Source organism: Brassica oleracea, chromosome C9, assembly GCF_000695525.1.
Source record: "Brassica oleracea var. oleracea cultivar TO1000 chromosome C9, BOL, whole genome shotgun sequence".
Classification (NCBI taxonomy): domain Eukaryota; kingdom Viridiplantae; phylum Streptophyta; class Magnoliopsida; order Brassicales; family Brassicaceae; genus Brassica; species Brassica oleracea.
The window spans coordinates 3,824,143-3,846,016 of NC_027756.1; the positions used below are offsets into that span (position 1 = coordinate 3,824,143).

The 21,874-nt window shown below is 33.0% G+C and overlaps 4 protein-coding genes across 5 annotated transcripts; 2 read left to right on the forward strand and 2 right to left on the reverse strand.

Moving 5' to 3' along the window:
- Positions 1 to 1,641: 1,641 nt before the first annotated feature.
- LOC106317589 lies at positions 1,642 to 2,804 on the forward strand. Its single transcript, XM_013755380.1, has 3 exons — positions 1,642 to 1,884; positions 2,199 to 2,442; positions 2,525 to 2,804. Exons 1-3 carry the CDS (start codon positions 1,670 to 1,672, stop codon positions 2,732 to 2,734), a joined length of 669 nt encoding a protein of 222 aa, XP_013610834.1. The 5' UTR covers positions 1,642 to 1,669; the 3' UTR covers positions 2,735 to 2,804.
- A 4,458-nt stretch (positions 2,805 to 7,262) lies between these two features.
- LOC106314136 (F-box/FBD/LRR-repeat protein At4g00160-like) lies at positions 7,263 to 8,970 on the reverse strand. The gene is made up of 5 exons (XM_013752070.1): positions 8,890 to 8,970; positions 8,541 to 8,746; positions 7,888 to 8,372; positions 7,661 to 7,795; positions 7,263 to 7,553 (listed from the first exon to the last, which is right to left on the reverse strand). The coding sequence occupies exons 1-5, from the start codon at positions 8,898 to 8,900 to the stop codon at positions 7,263 to 7,265; spliced, it is 1,128 nt and encodes a 375-aa protein (XP_013607524.1). The 5' UTR covers positions 8,901 to 8,970.
- Positions 8,971 to 14,987: 6,017 nt separating this feature from the next.
- Positions 14,988 to 18,105, forward strand: LOC106319402 (two-component response regulator-like APRR5). Of its 2 annotated transcripts, XM_013757718.1 has the most exons (6): positions 14,990 to 15,419; positions 15,740 to 15,901; positions 16,299 to 16,432; positions 16,515 to 16,604; positions 16,677 to 17,480; positions 17,575 to 18,105. In XM_013757718.1, exons 1-6 carry the CDS (start codon positions 15,182 to 15,184, stop codon positions 17,683 to 17,685), a joined length of 1,539 nt encoding a protein of 512 aa, XP_013613172.1. In that variant the 5' UTR covers positions 14,990 to 15,181; the 3' UTR covers positions 17,686 to 18,105. The 2 variants fall into 2 exon arrangements, with proteins under 2 accessions (XP_013613173.1, XP_013613172.1); XM_013757719.1 differs by lacking the exon at positions 16,515 to 16,604 and having other exon boundaries at positions 14,988 to 15,419.
- A 264-nt stretch (positions 18,106 to 18,369) lies between these two features.
- Positions 18,370 to 19,634, reverse strand: LOC106319403. Its single transcript, XM_013757720.1, has one exon. It carries the CDS (start codon positions 19,476 to 19,478, stop codon positions 18,585 to 18,587), a length of 894 nt encoding a protein of 297 aa, XP_013613174.1. The 5' UTR covers positions 19,479 to 19,634; the 3' UTR covers positions 18,370 to 18,584.
- Positions 19,635 to 21,874: the final 2,240 nt, after the last annotated feature.

The following is a 21,874-nucleotide window of genomic DNA, read 5'->3' on the forward strand; positions in this document are numbered from 1 at the left end:
CTGATCATCTTCACCAAGTCATAGGCAACTTCAACGTTCAAGAAGACTCGGATACCAGATGGGAATGCATCTACTACAGTGATGCATTCATTAGGGGGAGTTCGTGTGTTGTACTCTTTTTCCTGTCTTGTTTTCCCTTTTACCACATTGGTTTTTGGGTTTGTCAAGAGAGGTTTTAATGAGGCAACATCCAAAGCATGAATGAACCTTGACCGGATGTGTCGATCAAGGGGGAGTGTTATAAACCATTTAGTGATCGACCCATTTATCAGCCCGTGTAGCAAGACGGGCCAAGCCCATCCGCAGGATCATACTGGCGCCTATCTACTCTTGTGTTTATCTACATTATAGTTGGTGTTTATCTTACGTATTGCTAGCCATTATCTAGTTAAGGATAAGTACGATCTCTTGTCGATCCAGTACTTAGACCGTCATTACCATATGTATATAAAGACCAGTTGGTCGACCTAATAATATACACAAGTTCCCCTCTTCATTCACAACAATTGTGTTAATATAATTAACATGTGAGTTTTTAAGCACTAATATTTAAATTGCTACTTTTTTAACATCTTTGTAGTGTAAAATGCGATTTTCCCTATATGTAAAGATAATGTTGTATTTATGAAATGAACCATTTTTCTTTCTATACATTTATATTGGTTCTTCCTATTTTCTGATGTTTAAATAATGAACCCTTTTTGGTGTTTATTGTTTAGTCCTGATTTTAATTGGTGCATTGACAATTGTATGAATTGAATCTTTGAATGTTTTTGAAAGATTCTTTAGTTCTTAAATAACAGATCCAATCCAATTCAAACTTAAAAAAAGAACTGAATCTAATCCAAAATCAGAGTACTTTCATTGAAATTTAAAATAAAGAATTATCTTTATATTATTTTTTAATTAAATTAAAATTAAAATAAAACTATGCAGATAAAAAAAGACAATTCTCTCAAATTACTATTTTTAAGTTTTTATCACGAAAATGGCTATCGAAAAAAGAAATGACCAAAATTGCTCCTTTTTATTTTAAAAAATTTAATTTTAATTTTAATTTTTAAAAATTTGAAACTCTATCCTCTAAATTTCAACCCTTGACTCCAAACTTTAAGTCTAGAGTAGTTAACCCTAAGATATAAATGTATTTTTTACCTTTTAATAAAAAAAAATTGGTTATTTTTCTATTTAAAAGTTATTTTTGTGATAAAAATTCAAAAATGACAATCATATGGAATTTTTCAATAAAAAAATCTAAATATTAAAAAAATTAACAAATATAATTTTCATTTAAATTTTTGTTTCTACATTTGGTCTAGAAAAACACCTAGTCGTACTAGAAAACATAAAAGATAAAAACATAGACCCAAAAATCGAATGAATAGCTATGACTATGATGATAGACAGTGTGGTAAACACATAAAAGATAAAACGAAATGAAATAATTTTAACTATAAATTACCTCAGTAAAAGCAAGCGGTAACCACAGCTATGCTATCTGTGTGTTTCAAAAAAAAAAAAAAAAAAAACTACACGTGTCTAAAGTAACTTTATAGAGTTTCGCGCGCGGATATATCTTTCTTTCTTTCTTCTCTGCAAATCTCTCTCTCTCGCTTCGCCTTTCCTCCATTATCGCTCTGCTCTCCCCTTCAAGAATCTCAAGTCAACAATGCTCGCCGTCTTTCATAAATCCCTGGCGGAACCGTCTCTCAAACTGATGGGAGCGGTGGTGTTTGAGAATCCTCCGACGGAGCAGTCCGAGGAAACCATGAAAGAGCTGTCACGTCTCTTCAAAGACGAGCACCACGACCCCATGGCGATACACTTGCTTCCGTATTGCATTCTCAATACTGCGCTTGATCATCAATCCGTGATTACTCCAAGGTAAGCTTTGTTTTCTTGCGATCCACGTTTTCTTTTCTTTTGCTTTTTGTATTGAGTAGAAAGGAAACAAGAAACTGTAGATTAGATCTGCAACACTCTTGAAATCGAATTATGTCCGCAAGATGTAAACTTTGTGTAAATTTTGTTGTGGGTTTTGATTAATGAGACTTGGTTACAAGAAAAAGGTTGGAACTTTAGATTATTTGAGCACTGGCTACTTAGAAAAAGTTTTGGTACTTTAATTTGAGAGCTCGTTACTAGAAAAGTTTGAAACTTTCGATTATTTGAGAATTGGTTATTTGAATCAATGGCAGTGTTTTAACGGTTAAAGACGACGTCGTTTGTCTCTTCCGAGGAACTTTTGAGAACAGAGCGGAAATTGCGACTTTGTATAAACTTCCGACACCAAAAAACGATTCTGCTGTTGTGATCTGGGCTTACAATAAATTTTGTAATCAAGAGGACGAGACAGAATGGCTTGACGCAGTTAAAGGGTTCAAAGGCGGTTTCTCATTCGTCATGTATGATGCCAAGAAGAAAACCTTATTTGTCACTTCGGTATTTTGGAAACTTTTATCACTAATTCATCAGGGTATCATCACTTAGCATATACATACACTGACATATTTACTTTTTTCAGGGTCTTGATGGCATTCCATGTTTCTGGGGACTTGGACCACAAGGAACCATTCTCTTCTCTTCTTGCTTGGAGATAGCGAGCACAAAGTGCGAGAGTTTCTATGGACAATTACCCAAAGGCTGTTACTATGCTAGTGGAAAAGGTTTAAGGAGTTTTGAGAGTCCAGATGTTGTGTTGAAGGCTCAGTTTGTACCACCAGATAACCAATAGAAGGCCTAATCTGCACCACCAGAGAAGCTATATATCTTGCCACTATTCACTAGACCTTTTTTTTTTTTGGTCAAAGACCCCAATATAAACATAGTATGATTTTTTTGTGTTGTTAAAGGTTCAAATATTCAGTGTTTTTTTTCTTTCCCTTTTCTTCTTTTTATAGAATTTCTTTCAGTAGATATATTCTCAGCTATAGTAAAAAGTTCTATTTGACAAGAAAAGGCTAATACATATATAAATATCATTCAAATTTAGAAACGAAGTGACATGAATTTGAAACCCAAATTTGAATCCTTGAAAAAAGAATTCTGAATCCTACACAAATGAATTAAAATTAAAACATCGCTAAACAAATAAAAAATCCGAATGTTAACAACTTTTTTGAACAAATGTAATTTAAATTTAAATTTTTATTTCTACATTTGGCCTAGGAAAACACCTAGCCATATACTAAAACACATAAAAGATATAAACTTAGACCCAAAAATGGAATAATGAATAGCTATGATGATAGATAGTGTCGTAAATACATAAAAGTTTAGTGTCTAGTATTTATTCATGATTTTAGTTGGCATTTTTAGTGCCATCTGATAATTTATACGAATTAAAAAAATGTTTTTGAAAAAGAAACGTTATAGTGTAAAATGAATACTTATTAGGGAAAATTTGGAACAATGCCATCAAATGAGAATATATTTTGAAAAGTACACCATATTTTTAATTTTTTGAAAACTACACTTATTTATAAGTGAAATTACTTAATTAACCTAAGTAAGAGTATAATAATTTCAATACTTAAAGAAGAAGTTAATAGTTTTGAAAAAAAAAAAAAAAAGAAGAAGTTAATAGAAACAGAACAAATAAACATAATGATTTTTGTGTTTTGTACTAAGTTATACAACAAAAAATTCTGGAATTTGATTTTTTTCTTTTTAAACTTCTGGGTTTTAGTAATTTTTTTAAACTTGGTTTTCGTACTTTTTTTAATAGTTGTAGTTCTTTTTTTTGTATCTGAGGAGGAATACACAATCGTGTAATTGTCATCATGTAGCTTTGGAGTTTGATGATTTTTTTTTGTTATAATTTAGACTCTTAAATACACTTATAATCAGCACAGTTTTCTTAAAAACATTCGCAATCTTTTGACCTATATATGTAATGGATGTGCTCTATATCGCGAACTATTTGACTTTTTTTAGTCCCTCAAAACTCAATTAACATATCATTTATTATATTCCCGGCTATGTTTTATATACCCAACTCTTTTAAACTTCATGACTAAACAACATATTTTATAGTCACAAAGCATTTAATAAGAAAATATGATAGAAGGGTTTTACGAACAATCTTTATAACAGATATGTTTCGGATATACCATTATAAATATTCAATTGTTATCCATATATAATTTTAAATATTATAATTTAATATAATTATATCAAAATATTTATAATACAAATAATTTCAAGTCTTATTATTAAAACGTTTTGAATTTAAAATTAAATAAGGGCAAAAGAATCTTATAGCGCATAAATAAGTGTAGTTTGCAAAATATTATTTTAACAGTGTATTTTTCAAATTTACAAGTAGTTTACAAATTATCCCTACTTGTTATGGGGGTGTATTAGACGAAAGAATTTAGTAGGGCTGGACAAATAAACCGAACCCCAAAATTCGGGCCGAATCCGATCTGATAAAAATGAATATGAACCCGATATAATTATCGAATGGATCTTGTTAATGGTATTTTGGGTTATGAGTATTATCTGAACTGAACCCGAACCTAAATGGATATCCGATAGAGCCCGAAACTTTCAAAATTCCAAAAAAAAACTTATACCAAACATGATTTCAATTCCTAATATGTATCCAAAATACACTAATATATTATTGAACATCTAAAATAATTATCTTTTTTCGAACAACTAAAATAATTATCTATTACATGTAGGTCGGTGGTTGAACTTTGTGGTTGAAGCTTGAAGTTTTTAGATTTTGATTTTGTTTTTATTGAATAGTGTTTTCATTTCATGAAACTTGGTTTTCGTTTATGCTTTCATTTATTTGATTTTCTTTATGTCAATAACTATGTTTACTTTTTGTTTGAATTTGAATGATCACATATGATGTTCATTTTCTTATTTTTGAATCGTTTTTATTTATATTTTGGTTACAAAATATGTATAAATAAGGTATTTTAAAACCCAAAAACCGATTTTACCTATGTTTTGGTTACAAGGTAGGTACAAATTATATATTTTTAAACTGAAGAATTGAATTGGATTCGAACCCGAAAGTACATCGGGTTGTACCGGTTCTTTAAAGATTTACTAACCCCGATCCGAATCCGATAGAATCTCAAACCGAACTTTCATATAACTCGAATGAGGCTGATTTTTATAAACCCGGAAAACCAAAATCCGAGTGGACAAAACCGAAACCCGATTAGGACCCCGAATGCCTATGCCTATAATTTGGAGAGTTTTGGAGTGTTTTAATTTTGATGGGATTTAGGTGAGTTATGAAGTTGATTTTAGTTAAAACTTAAAAATTAAAATAAATTTTTTAGATGATTTGTTTACAAATCTTTCTATCAATTTATATTTTTTTGCCACACATATCCTGTAATCAAACTTATTAGGCATAAATATCACATGACTTCTATTGCAATATTTTAGTTACCTGTAACAACTTAATCCTAAACAACACTCATTTATTAATTTTTTCGTATTGTGTCTGCAAAAAAAAAAAACAGTAAAGTAAAATTACGAACAAATCGTGGAAGCAAAATAAAAAAAGTTAACCTTTTTTTTTTATGTTCTTCGATTCTAAAACCAAAACTTGATCTGTCTTGGAACTGAACTCGATTCTCTATAAGTTGCATCCTTTTTTTTCATCTGGATGTTGATATCCATTGAAAGATCTACAAACAAAACCAATAATATAAGAGAACAAATTGGATACAGATTCAGCTGTTGTAAAAACTTAAACATGTTATAGAAGAACACATAGGGTGACGCATTTCATTCCGAAACTCCTTCGCCCCTAGCTTACATGTTCTCAAGTGCTACACCGCAAGTGATGAGGCATCCGGAAGAAATGCCTTTTGTCTTGTCTCTATTCCAGTGGGAACGATAGTGTTTCCAGAACTGGACCATTAGTTACAGCCATCAAGTCCCTAAATTTATCCTTGACCAAAGACTTTTAAAAGAAAGAAACATGAGCAAGCTTATGGCTGCTAGGTCTCAACACTGACCCATCATACTTTTTTTAACAGCAGATGAACAGTACCGACATATTTTACGTGGTAAAAAACTAAGTTAATTTTAAGGTTTAAATTAAGGGAAATTTGTCCCTATAACTAAAAAAAAACCCCAAATTTGTTAAATAACCGAAAACACACTCTCTCTCCAATTCTCTCTTCCTATCTCTCTCTTCCTTCTCTCTAGAAAACCAATTTCCCTTTTTTTTATGGTTAATACACAAATAAACCCTTAAATTAATATTAATTAGTTTGATAGTTTAAATGTGACTTTTTGAGTATTGATGTTTAAAATGCTATTTTTACACCATCATGGTTTAAATGTGATTTTCTCCATATGAAAAGAAGAATGTTGTATTTATGAAATGAACCCTTTTTCTTTCTATATATTCATATTGGTCCTCCTATTTCGGATATTTAAATAAGGATTCCTTTTTTGATGTTTACTGTTTAGTCATGATTTTAATCGGTGCATTGACAATTATACGAATTGAATCTTCGAATGTTTTTCAAAGATTCTTTATTTCTTAAAAGGATCAAATCCAAACTAAAGTTAAAAAAAAACTGAATCTATTCCAAAAATTAGGATATATTTTTTGAACTTTATGCAATTTTGTAAAAAAATATAAATTCTTAACTCCAATACTATCGGTTTCCTTTTAATAAACTACAAATGTTTCGAAATACTGTTTAATTATAATTTTTTTTTTATAATTTTGTAACAAAATTATGTATCCAATAAAATTTAATCTTATTATAATGCAATTTTTAATTATAAAAGTAAAAGGAAGTAGATAAAAATCTAGTCAAAATTATAATTTTAAATATATGCATATCCATTTTCCAATATAAATTTAAAATAAACAATTATCTTTTATATTAATTTTTAATTAAATCAAAATCAAAATAAGGCTAAGCATATAAAAATCTGAATATTAACAAATTTTTTTTTAACAAATTTTTTTTTAACAAATATAATTTTTGTTTCTACATTTGGCCTAGAAAAACACCTAGTCGTACTAGAACACATAAAAGATAAAAACATAGACCCAAAAATCGAATGAATAGCTATGACTATGACTATGATAACATAGTATGATTTTTTTTGTGTTGTTAAAGGTTAAAGTAATTCTTTAGTGTTTGATCTCTCTGTTTTTTTTCTTTCCCTTTTCTTCTTTTTATAGAATTTCTTTCAGTAGATATATTCTCAGCTATAGTAAAAAGTTGTATTTGACAAGAAAAGACTAATAATACATATAAATATCATTCATATTTAGAAACGAAGTGACATGAATTTGAAACCAGCTCCTTGAGCATTTGAAGTCTCTCTTCCAACTCGTTACACTTTCTAGTTATACGGTTAATGAAGAAATATGCCTTCTTCAACCGTATTGCGTTCCTTAGAATATAAGTAGCCACTTCTTTCTTTTCTTCGCTTGTCCAGTCGTAATTTTTCCACACAAATGTCTCGAGTTGGGACAGCAAACATTCAGGAACATACTCTTGTTCACTCAATTTCTTGCCGACCAAACCATAATAAGGACAAGGCAAACACTAGACAAAAAAAGGGAATGCAACTGTATATTACTTACTATCACACCTCCTAAAAGAACATCTCAAAGAGGTAATTAATTAAGTGAATTGATAATGAAATATCTTACATCGGTGATCTTGAGGACTTGGAGTTTAGGAGAGTTATCGAGCATGAGGATAAGAAGATTCCACCACTCCACTTTATGTGTGTACACTTCTAAATATACCAGCTGATAGAAGATAGTACCAGTAGGACAGTTAATCTACGCATGCACAAAGATCATATTTTTTGTTAGCACGGAAACATAGTGAAAATTACAAGTAGCTCAGTTGCGATATAAGCAAATAAGTTTACCTCCAGGGGTGATAAGTTTAAGGAAAGTCGTTTGATTGGTTTGAGAGATCTCAGAATCGTCTCGTTGACTATCCAAGATACGTTTCTAATAGCTGCCTCAACTAGCTCTGGCGAATTCTCAATCAGACAGAAGTCACAACCTTTTATCATCTCAATTTCCAAGTATTTTAAACAAGGAGCGTTGATCACGTAGCCCCCACCCTCTCGTCCATTACAGGGATCGCATATGGAAAGTCTCTTCAAAGATGGCGCGGCAATAATGAAAATCTTTGCATCATGAATAGAGTAACCTCGATCCACTTGCAAATCTTCAAGACTAGGACAGCCAGATAAAAGGTTACGAACTGATTCGTCGTCTTTGTACGTCACATCTTTAAGGTGAAGAGTTTTAAGGGACTTCATAGAAACAGGACAAGGAACATCCACATGGATCGAGTTCTTGAGTATCAAGGTCTCAAGTGAAGAAGCAGAGCAAAACATGCTACCTGGAAAAGATACGCGAAAGTTAACATCTAGCACCAGCTCACGCACATGGCGGGCAAATGCAATCCCCAGCCATGCTCTAATATCTCCCATATACATATAATTATGTCTAACTAGCCTCAGACGCAAACTCTCTAGAACTGGAGCTTCATGTGAAACCAAAGACGTACTAATAACATTATCTTCATATTTCTGATTGGGAGATGCGAACACGAGCCTAGGGACCATCTTCCAAAGTGATCGCCATCCTTTAGACAAAACACTTGTGACTATGACATGTTTTGTTGTTGGAAGCAAAGACAGTATATGTACTAGCAAAGCTTCAGGCAACTCACTAATCCTGTCCGCATTCACATAACCTAGCCTTCTTCTCAACCTTTCACCACCAAAAACGTACGTACGAAAAATTATTAAGAGTTAGGGTTTGGAACTTGCAATATATATATAATGATCGGTAAGGGGAAAGTATATATATATATGAGAGTCTCATAAACGAAACAGAGAACACATATGCATTACCTTTGTTCCATCGTCGCCTCCTTCAACTAAGTTTTCCAATGCTATAGCATCAAAAACGCAAATAATCTAATTCTCAGCCGGTTAAACCTATCTATAATCAGCCAATTTGTAGCGGAACGCATAACAGATAAATGTATATATAGTACCTAGTTTTATAGTTGCTGATTATCAGGGATTTTTTTATAGGGAAATAAAATTATTTGACGGATCTTTTTATTTCTTGAACCGTGACGTGACGATGATGACGTCATCCTTTTTAAAAAATTGTAAAACAAATCTTTTCAATTTTAATAAAATCACAATCATGAGTTAATTTGATTACATAATAAAATTCTCCTTGTCAGTTTAGGCAAAGGCTTCAAGACTCAAGAGTTAAATTAGACCCTCAACAAAGGCTAGGGAGATGCATGGACAAAATATATAAGTCGTGGACGGGGGAATAGAGGACATGGAAGCCGCGGTGGATACGGTTAAGTTGTATCGGCTCCAACTACTTAAGTGATCAATCATATTGAGAGATTTGATTGATTTATGGTTCAGTATATGTTCCCTTTATTTTGTAAAAGCTTTTTAAAAAACTGTATGACGTTAGTCATAGCTTGTAATGTTTCGTATAATAAAAAAAAAAGAAATTTTTTTTTCTCCATGTGCTAAGTAGAGTCTACTACATAGTAAAATCATTCGAATTTGAATACAACTACACAAGGTTGCATGAATTCGAAGCCCTGACCACACACTCCAATTTGCTGAGCATCTTACGTCTCTCTTTCAACTTGTTGAGCTCCTTTGGTTGAATGGGATTTGTAAAGATGAGTGGACAACTGTTATGTTTTGTCCGAAGTCACTACAAGAAAGAGAGCTTTATACCGACGCTGTCGGAAGGTCGTCCGAAGACCTCGTCTCCGAGATTTTTCCGAGAAATGTCAATACGTCGGAGTTTGGGTCTTGGAAATAACAGGTAGTCGGCACCTTGACGGAAATTACCGAGAAAACGCGTTCTTGGAAAATTCATCGGTATCAATTGTCGGTAGTTACCAATGTCGTTCCTACAATTTGTAAAAATTTAATTAAAAAAAAATAAATGCAAAAATAATGAAATAGTATAAATTTTTGGCAAAAAATTAAATAGTATAAATAAATTAGAATAATATAACATTATTACATAAAAATTTGTAAATAAAAATATTTAGTAGACCTAAATTTACAACGGCTATGAAAGAATCTACTGGTTTAGTGGCGGTGGTTGGTAAAATAACGACGGTGGTAGCCATCAAAGAATCGGCGACGTGGCATGCTAGAAGAAACGGCGACAGTGGTGGTCATAGAAGAAACAGCTACGGTGGCGGTCATAGAAGAAACGGCGACGGCAGCGGTGTTAGAAGAACCAGCGACGGCGGCGGTGATAGAAGAAATAGCGACGGCGGCGGTGTTAGAAGAAATGGTGACTGCAATGTCTGTGGAAGAAGCATTAACCGTGGTGGCTGTGGAAAAAAGACATAGATAGTGAAGAAACGGCGAAAGCATTAACTAGGTTGATTCTTAGAATCATTAGAAAAATAAATTGGTCTATCTAATTATATAATAAGTTTTTTATTAAGCTAACCATAAATTCATTATTAATGTTCTTTATTATTTCCTTAAATATGGCAATGAATGATTTTGAATATTTGATAAAAATTAGTGTATCATCTATCATATTTGCTTAATTTTAAAATATTAAAATAAATTAAACATCACAATAACCATATAATAAAAATTTAGATTTTTTGTGTATATGTTATATTTTGAGTTTTTAAAAACGACTATAAATTACTAAAACTGTTAAAAGTCTCACATTCAAATTTTGTGATTCATAGTTTAAATTTTTTTTATGACAAAATAAAAATGATTTCAAAATCATATAAATAAAAATTCTAATTTAATTAATTATTTTACTTTGAACACTTTTTTTGATAAAAGCTTGGAACGAGAAATGACAACTTTACTTTTTAAAAAAATTATAAATTATCAGTAATTTAAAGTTTTAGCTATTAAAGATACAAATGATCAAAACACTGTATAAGTAGAAAATATCATTTAATAAGCATTAATATTAAAAATATACTATGTATGTTAATATCATTTAAATTTAACTACATATCCTATCAAATAAAAAAATATTGTTTAGATTAATAAAATTGATTTATATGTTCGTACCAATTTAATTGTATATATAATAGTTACTGATCTTTGATTATTCAATATATATTTATTATTTTATAATATGTAAAAATATATAATACATAAAATAATTTTTATATATAATGTTCATTATGCGCTAGGCGCTGGTGTTAACGTAGTAATCTATTACTCAAGGAGTCTCAAACATTTGGATGCTTGTTAATATAGCTCAAACATTATGGAGTTACAAATATAATATCCATAACTGCAAACGATAACTCACCAACTTAACAGTAGACGGATATGCATCAACTTCTGGCAACTACCTTAAATCTGGGCTCAGACGAGCTTAAAAGAAGATGCCACATGATATTGCTTTTTTTTTTTTTTTTTTTTTTTTTTACTCTTAAGTTTTTCTATGTTTTGATATTCACCATGTTTGTGATTCGAAACTCACCATCTTTCAGTCATCAGAAGCTTTACCTGGGCTGGATCGAACCCAGTACCGCTTTGGTGTCCAGAAGAGGCAGGGTAGTTTCCGCATGGGGAGGGAATCGAACCCGGATGGTGGTTGCCACCACAGGTCCGTCCTGCCACTTGGACTACCTCGTCCGGACACATGATATTCATGATATTGCTCAATTGTCACTTTTAATGATCCTTCAGTGAAATATAATCTCATCCACATATCTAGACATCTCCGGTTTTCAATCACCGCACATCACTAGTTCTCAAATGTTACATTGGTACTACTCTCTCATATGGGACATCGAAACTTTGGGCATATCTCTTTAACTCTCTTTTTTTTTTTGCTATAAGATTTCTTTAACTCTTTCTAATTCTACAATTTTATAACTACACTTCTACGCTTTTCAAAACTATTCTTCTATTGCAAATGAATATTATCACACTAATAACAGAAACCAGGTGATGTTGGCCCTAAAACGGAAAACCCTAAAAACATCGGTCTAACATTGTTCTTACATAGGTTAGCTAGATAGGTTTGCAGATCTTTTATCAACCATAATATCGCTATCCCCCATCTACTTAAAATCATTGGTCACACTTCTTTATCGCTTGGTCTAGATTGTCACAAGTGGATGTTTGAACAACATTAATATCTTATTAGTTTATAAATGACCAGCCAATAACCATATGATACGACTTAGAAATATCTAAACTAGCCTAAAAGAAAAGGAGAAAAATATCCTACAGACTTTAAAGAAACGAAAAAGATATATCAAAGTTTTGTTTAAACACAAAAAAAAAGAGAACGATGAAAAATATCACAGACAAAAAGAAAAGTATCTGTTTGAAAAAGGATGGGGCGTGTTCGTGTAAGTATCTGTTCGTCCAAATATCGTTAGATTTTTATTCCTTAACCAAAAGTCATTACTCACTCCATCCACCACACTTCACTCGCTGCGTTATCGTCCAACCAAAGTCATAGCACTTTATTATGTGATAATTTTGTGTCGTTGATTTTATAAAAGATATTAAAAAAAGTTGTCCCATGCATTACCGATGGTTAATAAGTCAACGACAAACTTCAGCAACACTCCATAGATTATGGCGATCAAATTTTGACAGCCAAACCTCAATACATGACGAAGTGGCAAGACATTATCTCCCCTGTACAGATTCAACACAGAGTAAACTCCCACACTAAGATATACGTTGCAATCCATATTTCATAGTATTTAGAAGGAAAAAAATGGTAAGTGACATGGAGAACAACCATCAATAGCTACTCGACTAACCACTAACAACTACTCAACTGACCAAGCTTATAGAGATGATATATTCTTTTCGATACAAAGATTTGGAGTTAGCGGATTGGACGAGGGGCTAGTTCACTGGTTCTCCACAAGACCCCAATTGACTTTTGCATATTGTTCTTCATGGCTTAGAGTGGGATTATCTTTATTTTGTATTTCTCGTATGTTACACATGTATAGTATAAATAAAAGGCTTTTCTTTAAAATAATTTAAAATACATCGCTGAATTGCTTGTTACATTCATATTTTTTTTTTTGATAAATCCTATCGGCTGATCTGGTCGGCCCCGCACTTAGTGCTACAGAGTGGATTAGCCCGAAAGCGTACCACACTGCCTAACCCGAGTTTAAAATACCTTCCGACTAATGCCAGGGGGTGGACCAATCATCTGTTACATTCATTAGTTACTAGTATTAACAACATAGCAACAATTATAACTGGTTTAGCAAAAAAAAAAAGAAACAATTATAAGTTTATAACCAAACCAAAATGATCAAATTCATTTGTTTCGGTGTGTATGTATTGTTATACTCTCTTTCTACTTTATATTATATGATTTCTATCTCAATGCACATATATTAATAAATTAAATTTTTTGAAAAATATCATTGAAAAATGTAATTTAAAATCACTTTGTTTAAATACAATTAAAATAATACAATGTAGTTAATAAAACTACAATTTCTAGAATTATGAAAATACTCTATATTGTGAATACAACATTTGTAAAAAGTACGGTATATATTGAAACGGAGAAATTATTATTTTGTGGCCATTCAGCTGTCGGTTCTAGCAAGACCACTAAACAAGCGTCTATAATGAGGTTTGAAGAAGTTTAATTAGGAAAGAAAAAGTAGAGTATTGGTCAGTGGTCACTAATAAAGAAAGAAAATCAAAACTAAACTGGTGGTTTAAGGAGGAAGGTCAGTGGAGAGAGAGCAAGTATTGTTTATCAACCAGACGCACGGCGAGTGAAGAGATGGAAACAATTAGATATTTTGGCTCTGATAGCAACCATCAATGGTGAAAGGTTGTGTCGGGTTACCACCATACACGTGTCTTATTCTTATCTACCAAGACCACAAGGTGTAACCAAGCGTCTCGTTGCCTAATCCCTCCTAAAATATCTAGCCGCGGAAATAATTTTAAACTCCTCACATGGTCCCTACATTTACAATACACTTTATAATAAATATTATTTTTCAATACAATTTCTAATAAATATTCATCAATAAAATTTAATCAATTCAAATATTCATAATTAATGTTTTTCGAAAATATACAAAAATATTTTAAAAATATAAAAAAATTATTTTTGTGGAATAAAAATAAACTCTAAAAAAATTTAACTTTTATAAACAGAATAAGTACACTTTTATTTTAAAATAACATTAAAATATAAATTAAAACTAATTTAATTATTCATCAAAAGAATTATAAAATATTATTAGTTACATAATTTTTAATAAAACTAAAATTAATATAAAATATCAAAATCATGTATTTTGAAAAATAAAAACTCTTCAAATAACATATATTTTTACACAGATGAAATATTTTATCAAATTAAATACTATTAATTCGTGGCCAAAATAAAAATACCATATAATTTGTTCTTATGCTAATTAAAAGTATCATTTCTGAAATATTAGAAATAAATCAACTCATATGTAATAAAAATAAAAATAATTTTTAAAAATAAATGCATAAGATACTTGTTTGCCACTTGCATTAGATATTTTCTTAACATGATTTTATCCTAAAGTCACGAGTAGGGTTTTTTATGAGCCTATTTGATCACTAAAACATGTGATTACTGATTTACTGCATAAGAATACCAGTAGTTGTTTGGCAATAATAAGCATCTGTCAAGTCAATCATAAGCATAAGTGAAAGCTTCAATGCTCAACGATCTATTAATTAAGCTAATAAAATAAGCTTAATTCAGTAACATTTCAACATGATGAATATGGACGAATCAATATATTGCGATAAATATTTTGGATTATGCATAAACTAAAATCCAACTTTAAACATGAACCACGGAGTAATCAACGCCCTAGCCACCACACCTATTAAAAATGTTATTCGGTGTAAGATCTCTTTGTCTCGAAAAGTATTTGCTGATGTGGCATACGTAGTCCACGTCAGCCAACTCTACTAGATATTTTTCGTATCCTTTTACTAGCTTCGTAACCGTTGGATCACGATCGGTTGTCCGCGCTACTCTAATCTCAGCCGTTGAAACATTCAACAGAGCATAAGTTTTTTTCCCTCTTTTTATCTTTCCCCCTTTCAACTATCTCTTTCTTATTCTTTCTGGAACTTCAATCTGCTTTGGTTTGACTGTGAGATGCGAGAAATGAGCGACGAAGTTGTTGAGGTGACGGTGGTGGAGAAAGCAGCTGAGGCTGTCGGAGGGAAGTCAGCGCGGCGGAGAGTGCAGAGGAAGGATGCCGCAGAGGGGGGCGATGGTTTGGTGAAGTGGGAGAGGTTTCTCCCTAAAATCGCGTTGAGAGTTTTGCTCGTAGAAGCAGACGATTCCACCAGACAGATTATTTCTGCTCTCCTCAGGAAATGCAGTTACAGAGGTCAGTTCTTATTTCACTGGCTTCTGTCTGAACCTCGACTGTTTTGTCGGAATCTATGTTGTCTGAAAATTTGTAACTGTAAAACTGATTAGAATGTAAAAGTCTTTTCCTTTTAATCGCAAGATTAGTTTATTTTTAATAAAAATGTGTTCTTTTAATCTCAGCTTAATGGTTTAATGTGGAACTGATTAGCATGTGAAAGTATTTTCCTTTTAATCTCGGATTAGTTTTTTTTTTTCCAATAAGAATGTTTCCTTTTAGTCTCAGCTTCTTAATGTATTAATGTGGTTCGTTTTGTTTACTATGTCGTGTCTTCACAGTTGCTTCTGTACCTGATGGCTTGAAAGCTTGGGAGGTGCTAAAAGGAAACCCCGAGAGCGTCGATCTGATACTCACAGAGGTTGATCTTCCTTCAATATCTGGATACGCTCTTCTTACACTTATCATGGAGCATGACATCTGCAAGAACATCCCTATCATAAGTATGTGTACATTTATATAGCTCCTGCTTTTTCCACCATTTTGAAATAATTTAATTTTTACATATATTACATAAGTTATTTTATATTTTGACTTTAATTATAAAATTAATAAAAGAAATTAAACAGATTTGTGGATTTTTTATTAATTTTATTGCTTAATTTAACAGATTTAAACTAATTTAAATCAATTTCAACTAATTTTAACCAATTTATAACGATTTAAACTGATTGAAGACATTTAAGAGTTTAAATCGATTTCAACCGATTTATAACGGTTTAAACCGATTGAAGATATATAAATCAGATTTTAAAAAAATTGTGTACAGCCTAGCGCCTGGACCGGTTTTTAGAACCATGATTTCAGCTCATTAACATGTTCTTGGATTGTTTGTTTCAGTGATGTCGACACAGGACTCGGTGAATACTGTGTACAAGTGCATGTTGAAAGGTGCTGCTGACTATCTTGTTAAGCCATTGAGAAGGAATGAGCTGAGAAATCTCTGGCAACATGTCTGGAGAAGAAGAGAAAGTGTATGTTCCATTCCAATCTTTTTTAACCTTTTTTTTGTCTCCCTGAGCAATCTATAATTGAGTTCTTGAATCTTCTTGGCAGTCACTTTCTCCTGGTAGCTTTCCACTTGATGAGAGTGTCAGCCACCAGAAACCTGAGGGTGTCAGCCACCAGAAACCTGAGGGTGCTCAGGTTAGATTCTCTTCACAAGTGTAGTTTGATTCTGTTCCTTAGTGTTTGTTTCTAAAACTTTTGTTATTGTAGAGCTCATGTACAAGACCAGAGATGGAAGGAGAGAGCGCAGACGTTGAGGATTCAACTAAAGAAGCCATTGACTTCATCGGAGCTTCGTTTACAAGAAACGGACAACACAACAGAGAAGAAAGTGTTAGGATAGAGCTTGATCTCTCCCTGAGAAGACCAAACCAATCTTCTGGAGACAAGCCCTCTCTTCATCCTTCTAGTGGCTCTGCTTTCACAAGGTATGTTCACAAGCCGCTGCAGACACAATGCTCGGTATCTCCCTTGGTTCCCAACCAGAGAAAGAATGTTGCGGCAAGTGAAGATGATAACATTGTGGTAACCAATCAATACAATTCATCTGAACCGCCACCAAGTGCTCCTAGAAGAAACGAGGCCAGCTTTTACAATAGTGCTGACTCACCTTCTTGGCCAGGACAAGGTTCTTACCCAACGCGAGTTCCCATCAAGAGTATACAGTTCACAAGTCCTAACACAACTCCTGCTTCATTGTCTCCAAGCCCTAGCTCCATTAGCCCGCATGAGTACAGTTCCATGTTTCACCCATACAACGGTAATAAACCTGAGGGTTTGCAAGAGCAGGATGTAGAGGAGAGAAGACACGTCTCTTCTGCAACCGAACATAGCACAATAGGGAACCACTGCACTACCAGCTACATTGATTATCATCATCTTCATCAGCAGCTTGTGGAGAAGAAGAATGAAGAAGGGTACTCGTCCTCTGTAGGGAAGACTCAGCAATCTCTTAGGGAAGCTGCTTTAAACAAGTTTAGGATGAAGCGCAAGGACAGGTGTTTTGATAAAAAGGTGATGTTCAAACTCATGACAACACACATAAGGGCTTTGTTAAGAGGGATGGTTCTAACGGTTTTTAAAACCTTTTGTAATGACTTCTGCATAGGTTCGTTATGAGAGCAGGAAGAAACTGGCAGAGCAACGGCCGAGAATTAAAGGGCAGTTCGTTCGTCAAGTCCAGTCCACTGAGACATCAACACAAGCAGCTCCACAATGATCCAACAACTTGATAGATATTTATTAGTATATATCAACACAGGTTCAATTTTGTATCAACTAGGGGACTTTTATTTTCTCCCATTCAAGAGCTGCTCTTGTGCTACTCTCCACCAACGTAGTTGGTGAGACTTTTGTGTATACATTGTGGCATTCAGCTTTGGAGCTTAGTTGTTGAGTTTAGTTAGTAATCTACTTTAGATATGTAATAACATATGGTGGTGACAGTGTGTATGCAGCTATGTTGTTGAGTTTAGTTAGTAGTCTACTTTACATATGTAATTTACATATGGTGGTAGTGACACTATTTGTGTGTACATTAGCGTGTTAGAGCTTTGTTGATGAGTTTAGTTAGTAATCTACTTTAGACATATGGTGGATGTATAACACACAAAAGAGCATTTCGAGGCTTTGTTCTATACTTTCCAGACTTCCAGAGTTCTAAAAATTGGTTTAGACGCTTACTGCAAATCGAACTCAAAACGAAATGATTTTTAAAACAATTTTTAAAAGGATTTCACATTAAAAAATCGATCTAAACGTCCGTATAATCAATAATCCTCAATAAAAAAACATAAACGTAACTACTGTCTTTCTCTATCATTGATACTTTCTATGTATTTATGCAACAAGAGTTTATAAAGACTGACTAAACACTAATAAAGAAGTCTAGAGCACAACACAATGAACGAAGCCAAGCTAAGAAGCAGTAATCAAGTTACACTATACAACAAACGAAGCCAAGCTAAGAAGAAGATTAAGCTGAGACTAAATATGCCATATGAATATTATTATAAATGTGTTGCAAGTAATGTAACTCTCTACATGGCTCTTGATCATTCATTGTGACTGATGAAACGCTGTAATAAAGACAATCTGAAGTGAAAGCTGTTTTGAGTTTTAGGCTCGAACCGAACTAGGACTAACCCATTTCCAGTAATGCCGCTTCACCGTCACAGCTTTTCCGACAGCTCGTGTTTCCTCCGAGTCTTCCTTTGACTCACCGCCGTACTCTTTCTCCTCCGTGCAGAAATCTTCCTCCGGTAGACCCCGCACCGTCGCATCCACCGAGTGCAAAGCGTAACGAGCTGGTAGTCCCGGATACGAAAGCGAGTTCCTTTCCTCCACTCTTCTACTGTAAGTCCCGGGAAGAATCTTGATCCTCTCTCCGACGTCGTTTTCGCTTTTAAAGATAGACCCGAGCTCTTCTTTAATAGCTCGAAAGGCAGCTTCGTCGGGAGTCTCCTCGGGCTTCATCTTCTCCGACAAAGGACGAAACCTCTCGCGCACGCTCCCGTCGGATAACTCCTGGTGAGACTCCACGAGGACTTTACCGTCTTCTCCGATCACACGGACCGTGACGACGTTGACGGTGCGTACCGGAGGGGTGGAGTCCGCGAGAGAGGTCTCGCCGTCGGAGAGCTCAAGCCAGAGGTTGTGGACGTTCTTGGTCCCCGGTTTGACTCCCCATGCGGCGAACGAGTCTGAAGGCAGTCTCGACTCGAGCCAATCGGAGAGAGACTGAGCGTTGGCGAAGCGCTGCGGCGGCGGCGGAGGAGAGGGAGGAGATCGGCGGGACATGGAGGTGGTGGATCGGCGGCGAGGAGTTAGAGGGAAGGAGAGTCTGTTGGGAGGGAGGGAGACGAGAGGTTTGGGGGAAGACCAGAGGAAGAGGAGAGAGAACGCTGCGAGGAAGAGGTCAGGAAGGGCGGAAGAGACGGTTGCGTGAGGAGGTCTGTGGTTGTTACGGCGGTTTCGGGGAGGCGTGTGCGGTGGAGATGGGCCGAGGAACATGTCAATGACTTAAAAGGCCCACCGAATTAACAATCGTGGCTCATTCTCTAACCGCAGAGAGGGCGCATATCACCAATCTTCTATTGAATTTATTTTAGAATTTTCTATGACCGGATAAATATATATGAGGGGGAGATTGTAATAATGGTCAAAAAGACGATTCGAATTTATTTAATTTTCTGAAAAATATTTTAAACATTAATTTATTATATTGTTACATATTATGAAACTTACTATTATATAAATAGTTTTTATAATTTATAACTATATCTGTTTTATAAATCTTCGTGTTTATGCCATTTTTATTATCTTACGAAGATCTAAACTTTATAATTTTATTCGAACTATTTTAATTTTTTTTGTAAATTTTATCTCTATAAATTTACATAGTTATTAGTAAATCACATTTTGAGATTCAAATCCAAACTTTTTGGTGTAAAATCATTGATAAAGTTTTAATCAAATCGGTGATGAAACATTTTTAACAATTTATTTTTATGAAAATAAATAAATAAAATATTTTAACTTTCTGAAATATAAAACTTTGTAAATTAAGTGTTTTGGATAAAAGAAACTAAAATATTAAATTATATAATAATCTCATTGAAAAGGAAAAAAAAGTGAAATATGTTGCCCGAAAAAGAACAGTAATTTTTCAAAATCTTTCTAAAGAAATGACATTAAACTCATTAGTAAAAAAAATTGATATAGATAAATATAACAACAACGATGAAGAAATGGTGTTGACAAATTACCAAAATTATTAATAATGAAGAAATGGTATTGACAAATGATCAAACTAACTAATAATAATTTATTGTACATGAAAATTAATTGTTTATTTACGTTGTGCATACAATTAATTGTTTATTAGTGTAAAGCTATTTATTAAAGCAAGGAAATAATATTAATTGATTCTATATATAATAAAACATTTTAATGTTAATTAAATAGAATATGTAAAATATCTTAAATGAAATTGTGAACATATGAACAAATCATTTTTAGTTTAACTGCAAAATAAAATATATATGAGAGCATATCTTATATATTGTAAATATTAATTAAAAATAAGCGGAAAAATATAACAGTCTATGTATTAATTTTTTAGATAATATTAGATATATTAAGCTGAATAATAAAATATCTGTAATCGTCATGTTTTTCGTCTAAATGTTCAGCGACAACACAAAAGTCTTCAATCTTAACCCAAATTCATTCGGTTAGAAGAGGCATGTAATGATAAATAAATTTGTTTTTTTTACTATTGCTTGTATTTTATCACTTTTATAAAAAAATCATATCATTTCTATTTGGTTTAGAAAAATAAAATAATGGCATAAACATATATATTTTTGTCGGTCAACACCATACTAAGTGTTAAAACTTTGTCAATGATATGCTTTTTATATAAATTTTAATTTTCACATGGTCGATCCAATTAGTTTTTCTAGAAATTAAATATTTTATGTTATCTTATAGACATTTCCCTAAAATTTATAATATGTAATTTATGAGAAAAATATTGTGTTTATATAAATTTTTGAGGGATGTAAATTATAAATTAGGTTAAATGAATAAGAATATTTATTTTACCAATACAAATGTTCATTTGTTACGATAGTATCCTTTATGTATAGTTTCTTTTAATAATAGATCAACAAAATGTTCGTTTAGATATATCTTGTGATCCATATTTTTGGGAAACAAAATATAATAGTATCCATTTAAATTTTAACCAATTTCCTTTTATTTCCATATATCTGTCTGTGTATTATTAATGATCATTAGAGGTTCCTTATATATGAATTACAAAGTATAGGAAAAAGAAATTATCCAAAACCTAATACAACATGAAATAGGAAAAGATCTAAAACAGAGAAAAGAAAAACGTCCTAAATCTAAGACGGTCTAAACCGACCGTCTTTCTCTCCTCGGACGACCGCCTCTCTCTCTCCTCCTTTGGCCACGGATTGGGCCTTATCTTGGTCATTGGTTATGGGCCATCCACATAATGATTTATAACACTCCCCCTTGGATGCTATAACCATATGGGTTTGTATCATGCACGACGTTGCCTCATTAAAACCTCTCTAGGAAAACCAAAAACCCAAGGTGGGAAAAAATGGAAACCGTAGACAGGAAAAAGAGTACAACACATGACACTCCCCCTGATGAAGGCATCACTGAAGATCCTTCAACTGGCGCATTCCTATCTGATGAACCATCTTCCTGAACGTTGAGGTTGGCAGAGACTTGGTGAACAGATCGGCCGAATTGTCATTGGATCGAACTTGAACCACTTGAACTTCTTTAGCCTTCTGCAGGCCGTGGGTGAAAAAGAATTTGGGCAAGATGTGTTTCGTTCTATCTCCCTTAACGTATCCATCTTTGAG

What these genes read in the sequence shown, in the direction of transcription:
- LOC106317589 (XM_013755380.1), top strand. Translation starts at nt 1,670, where the DNA reads ATGCTCGCCGTCTTTCATAAATCCCTGGCGGAACCGTCTCTCAAACTG. An exon ending in CAATCCGTGATTACTCCAAG is followed by an intron (nt 1,885 to 2,198) that starts GTAAGCTTTGTT and finishes AATCAATGGCAG; the next exon opens with TGTTTTAACGGTTAAAGACG. An exon ending in AAACCTTATTTGTCACTTCG is followed by an intron (nt 2,443 to 2,524) that starts GTATTTTGGAAA and finishes TACTTTTTTCAG; the next exon opens with GGTCTTGATGGCATTCCATG.
- LOC106314136 (XM_013752070.1), bottom strand. An exon ending in ATATGAAGATAATGTTATTA is followed by an intron (nt 8,373 to 8,540) that starts GTACGTCTTTGG and finishes TATCTTTTCCAG; the next exon opens with GTAGCATGTTTTGCTCTGCT. An exon ending in TAAACTTATCACCCCTGGAG is followed by an intron (nt 7,796 to 7,887) that starts GTAAACTTATTT and finishes GTGCATGCGTAG; the next exon opens with ATTAACTGTCCTACTGGTAC.
- LOC106319402 (XM_013757718.1), top strand. Translation starts at nt 15,182, where the DNA reads ATGCGAGAAATGAGCGACGAAGTTGTTGAGGTGACGGTGGTGGAGAAA. An exon ending in CAAGAACATCCCTATCATAA is followed by an intron (nt 15,902 to 16,298) that starts GTATGTGTACAT and finishes TGTTTGTTTCAG; the next exon opens with TGATGTCGACACAGGACTCG. An exon ending in TCTGGAGAAGAAGAGAAAGT is followed by an intron (nt 16,433 to 16,514) that starts GTATGTTCCATT and finishes TCTTCTTGGCAG; the next exon opens with TCACTTTCTCCTGGTAGCTT.
- LOC106319403 (XM_013757720.1), bottom strand. Translation starts at nt 19,478, where the DNA reads ATGTTCCTCGGCCCATCTCCACCGCACACGCCTCCCCGAAACCGCCGT.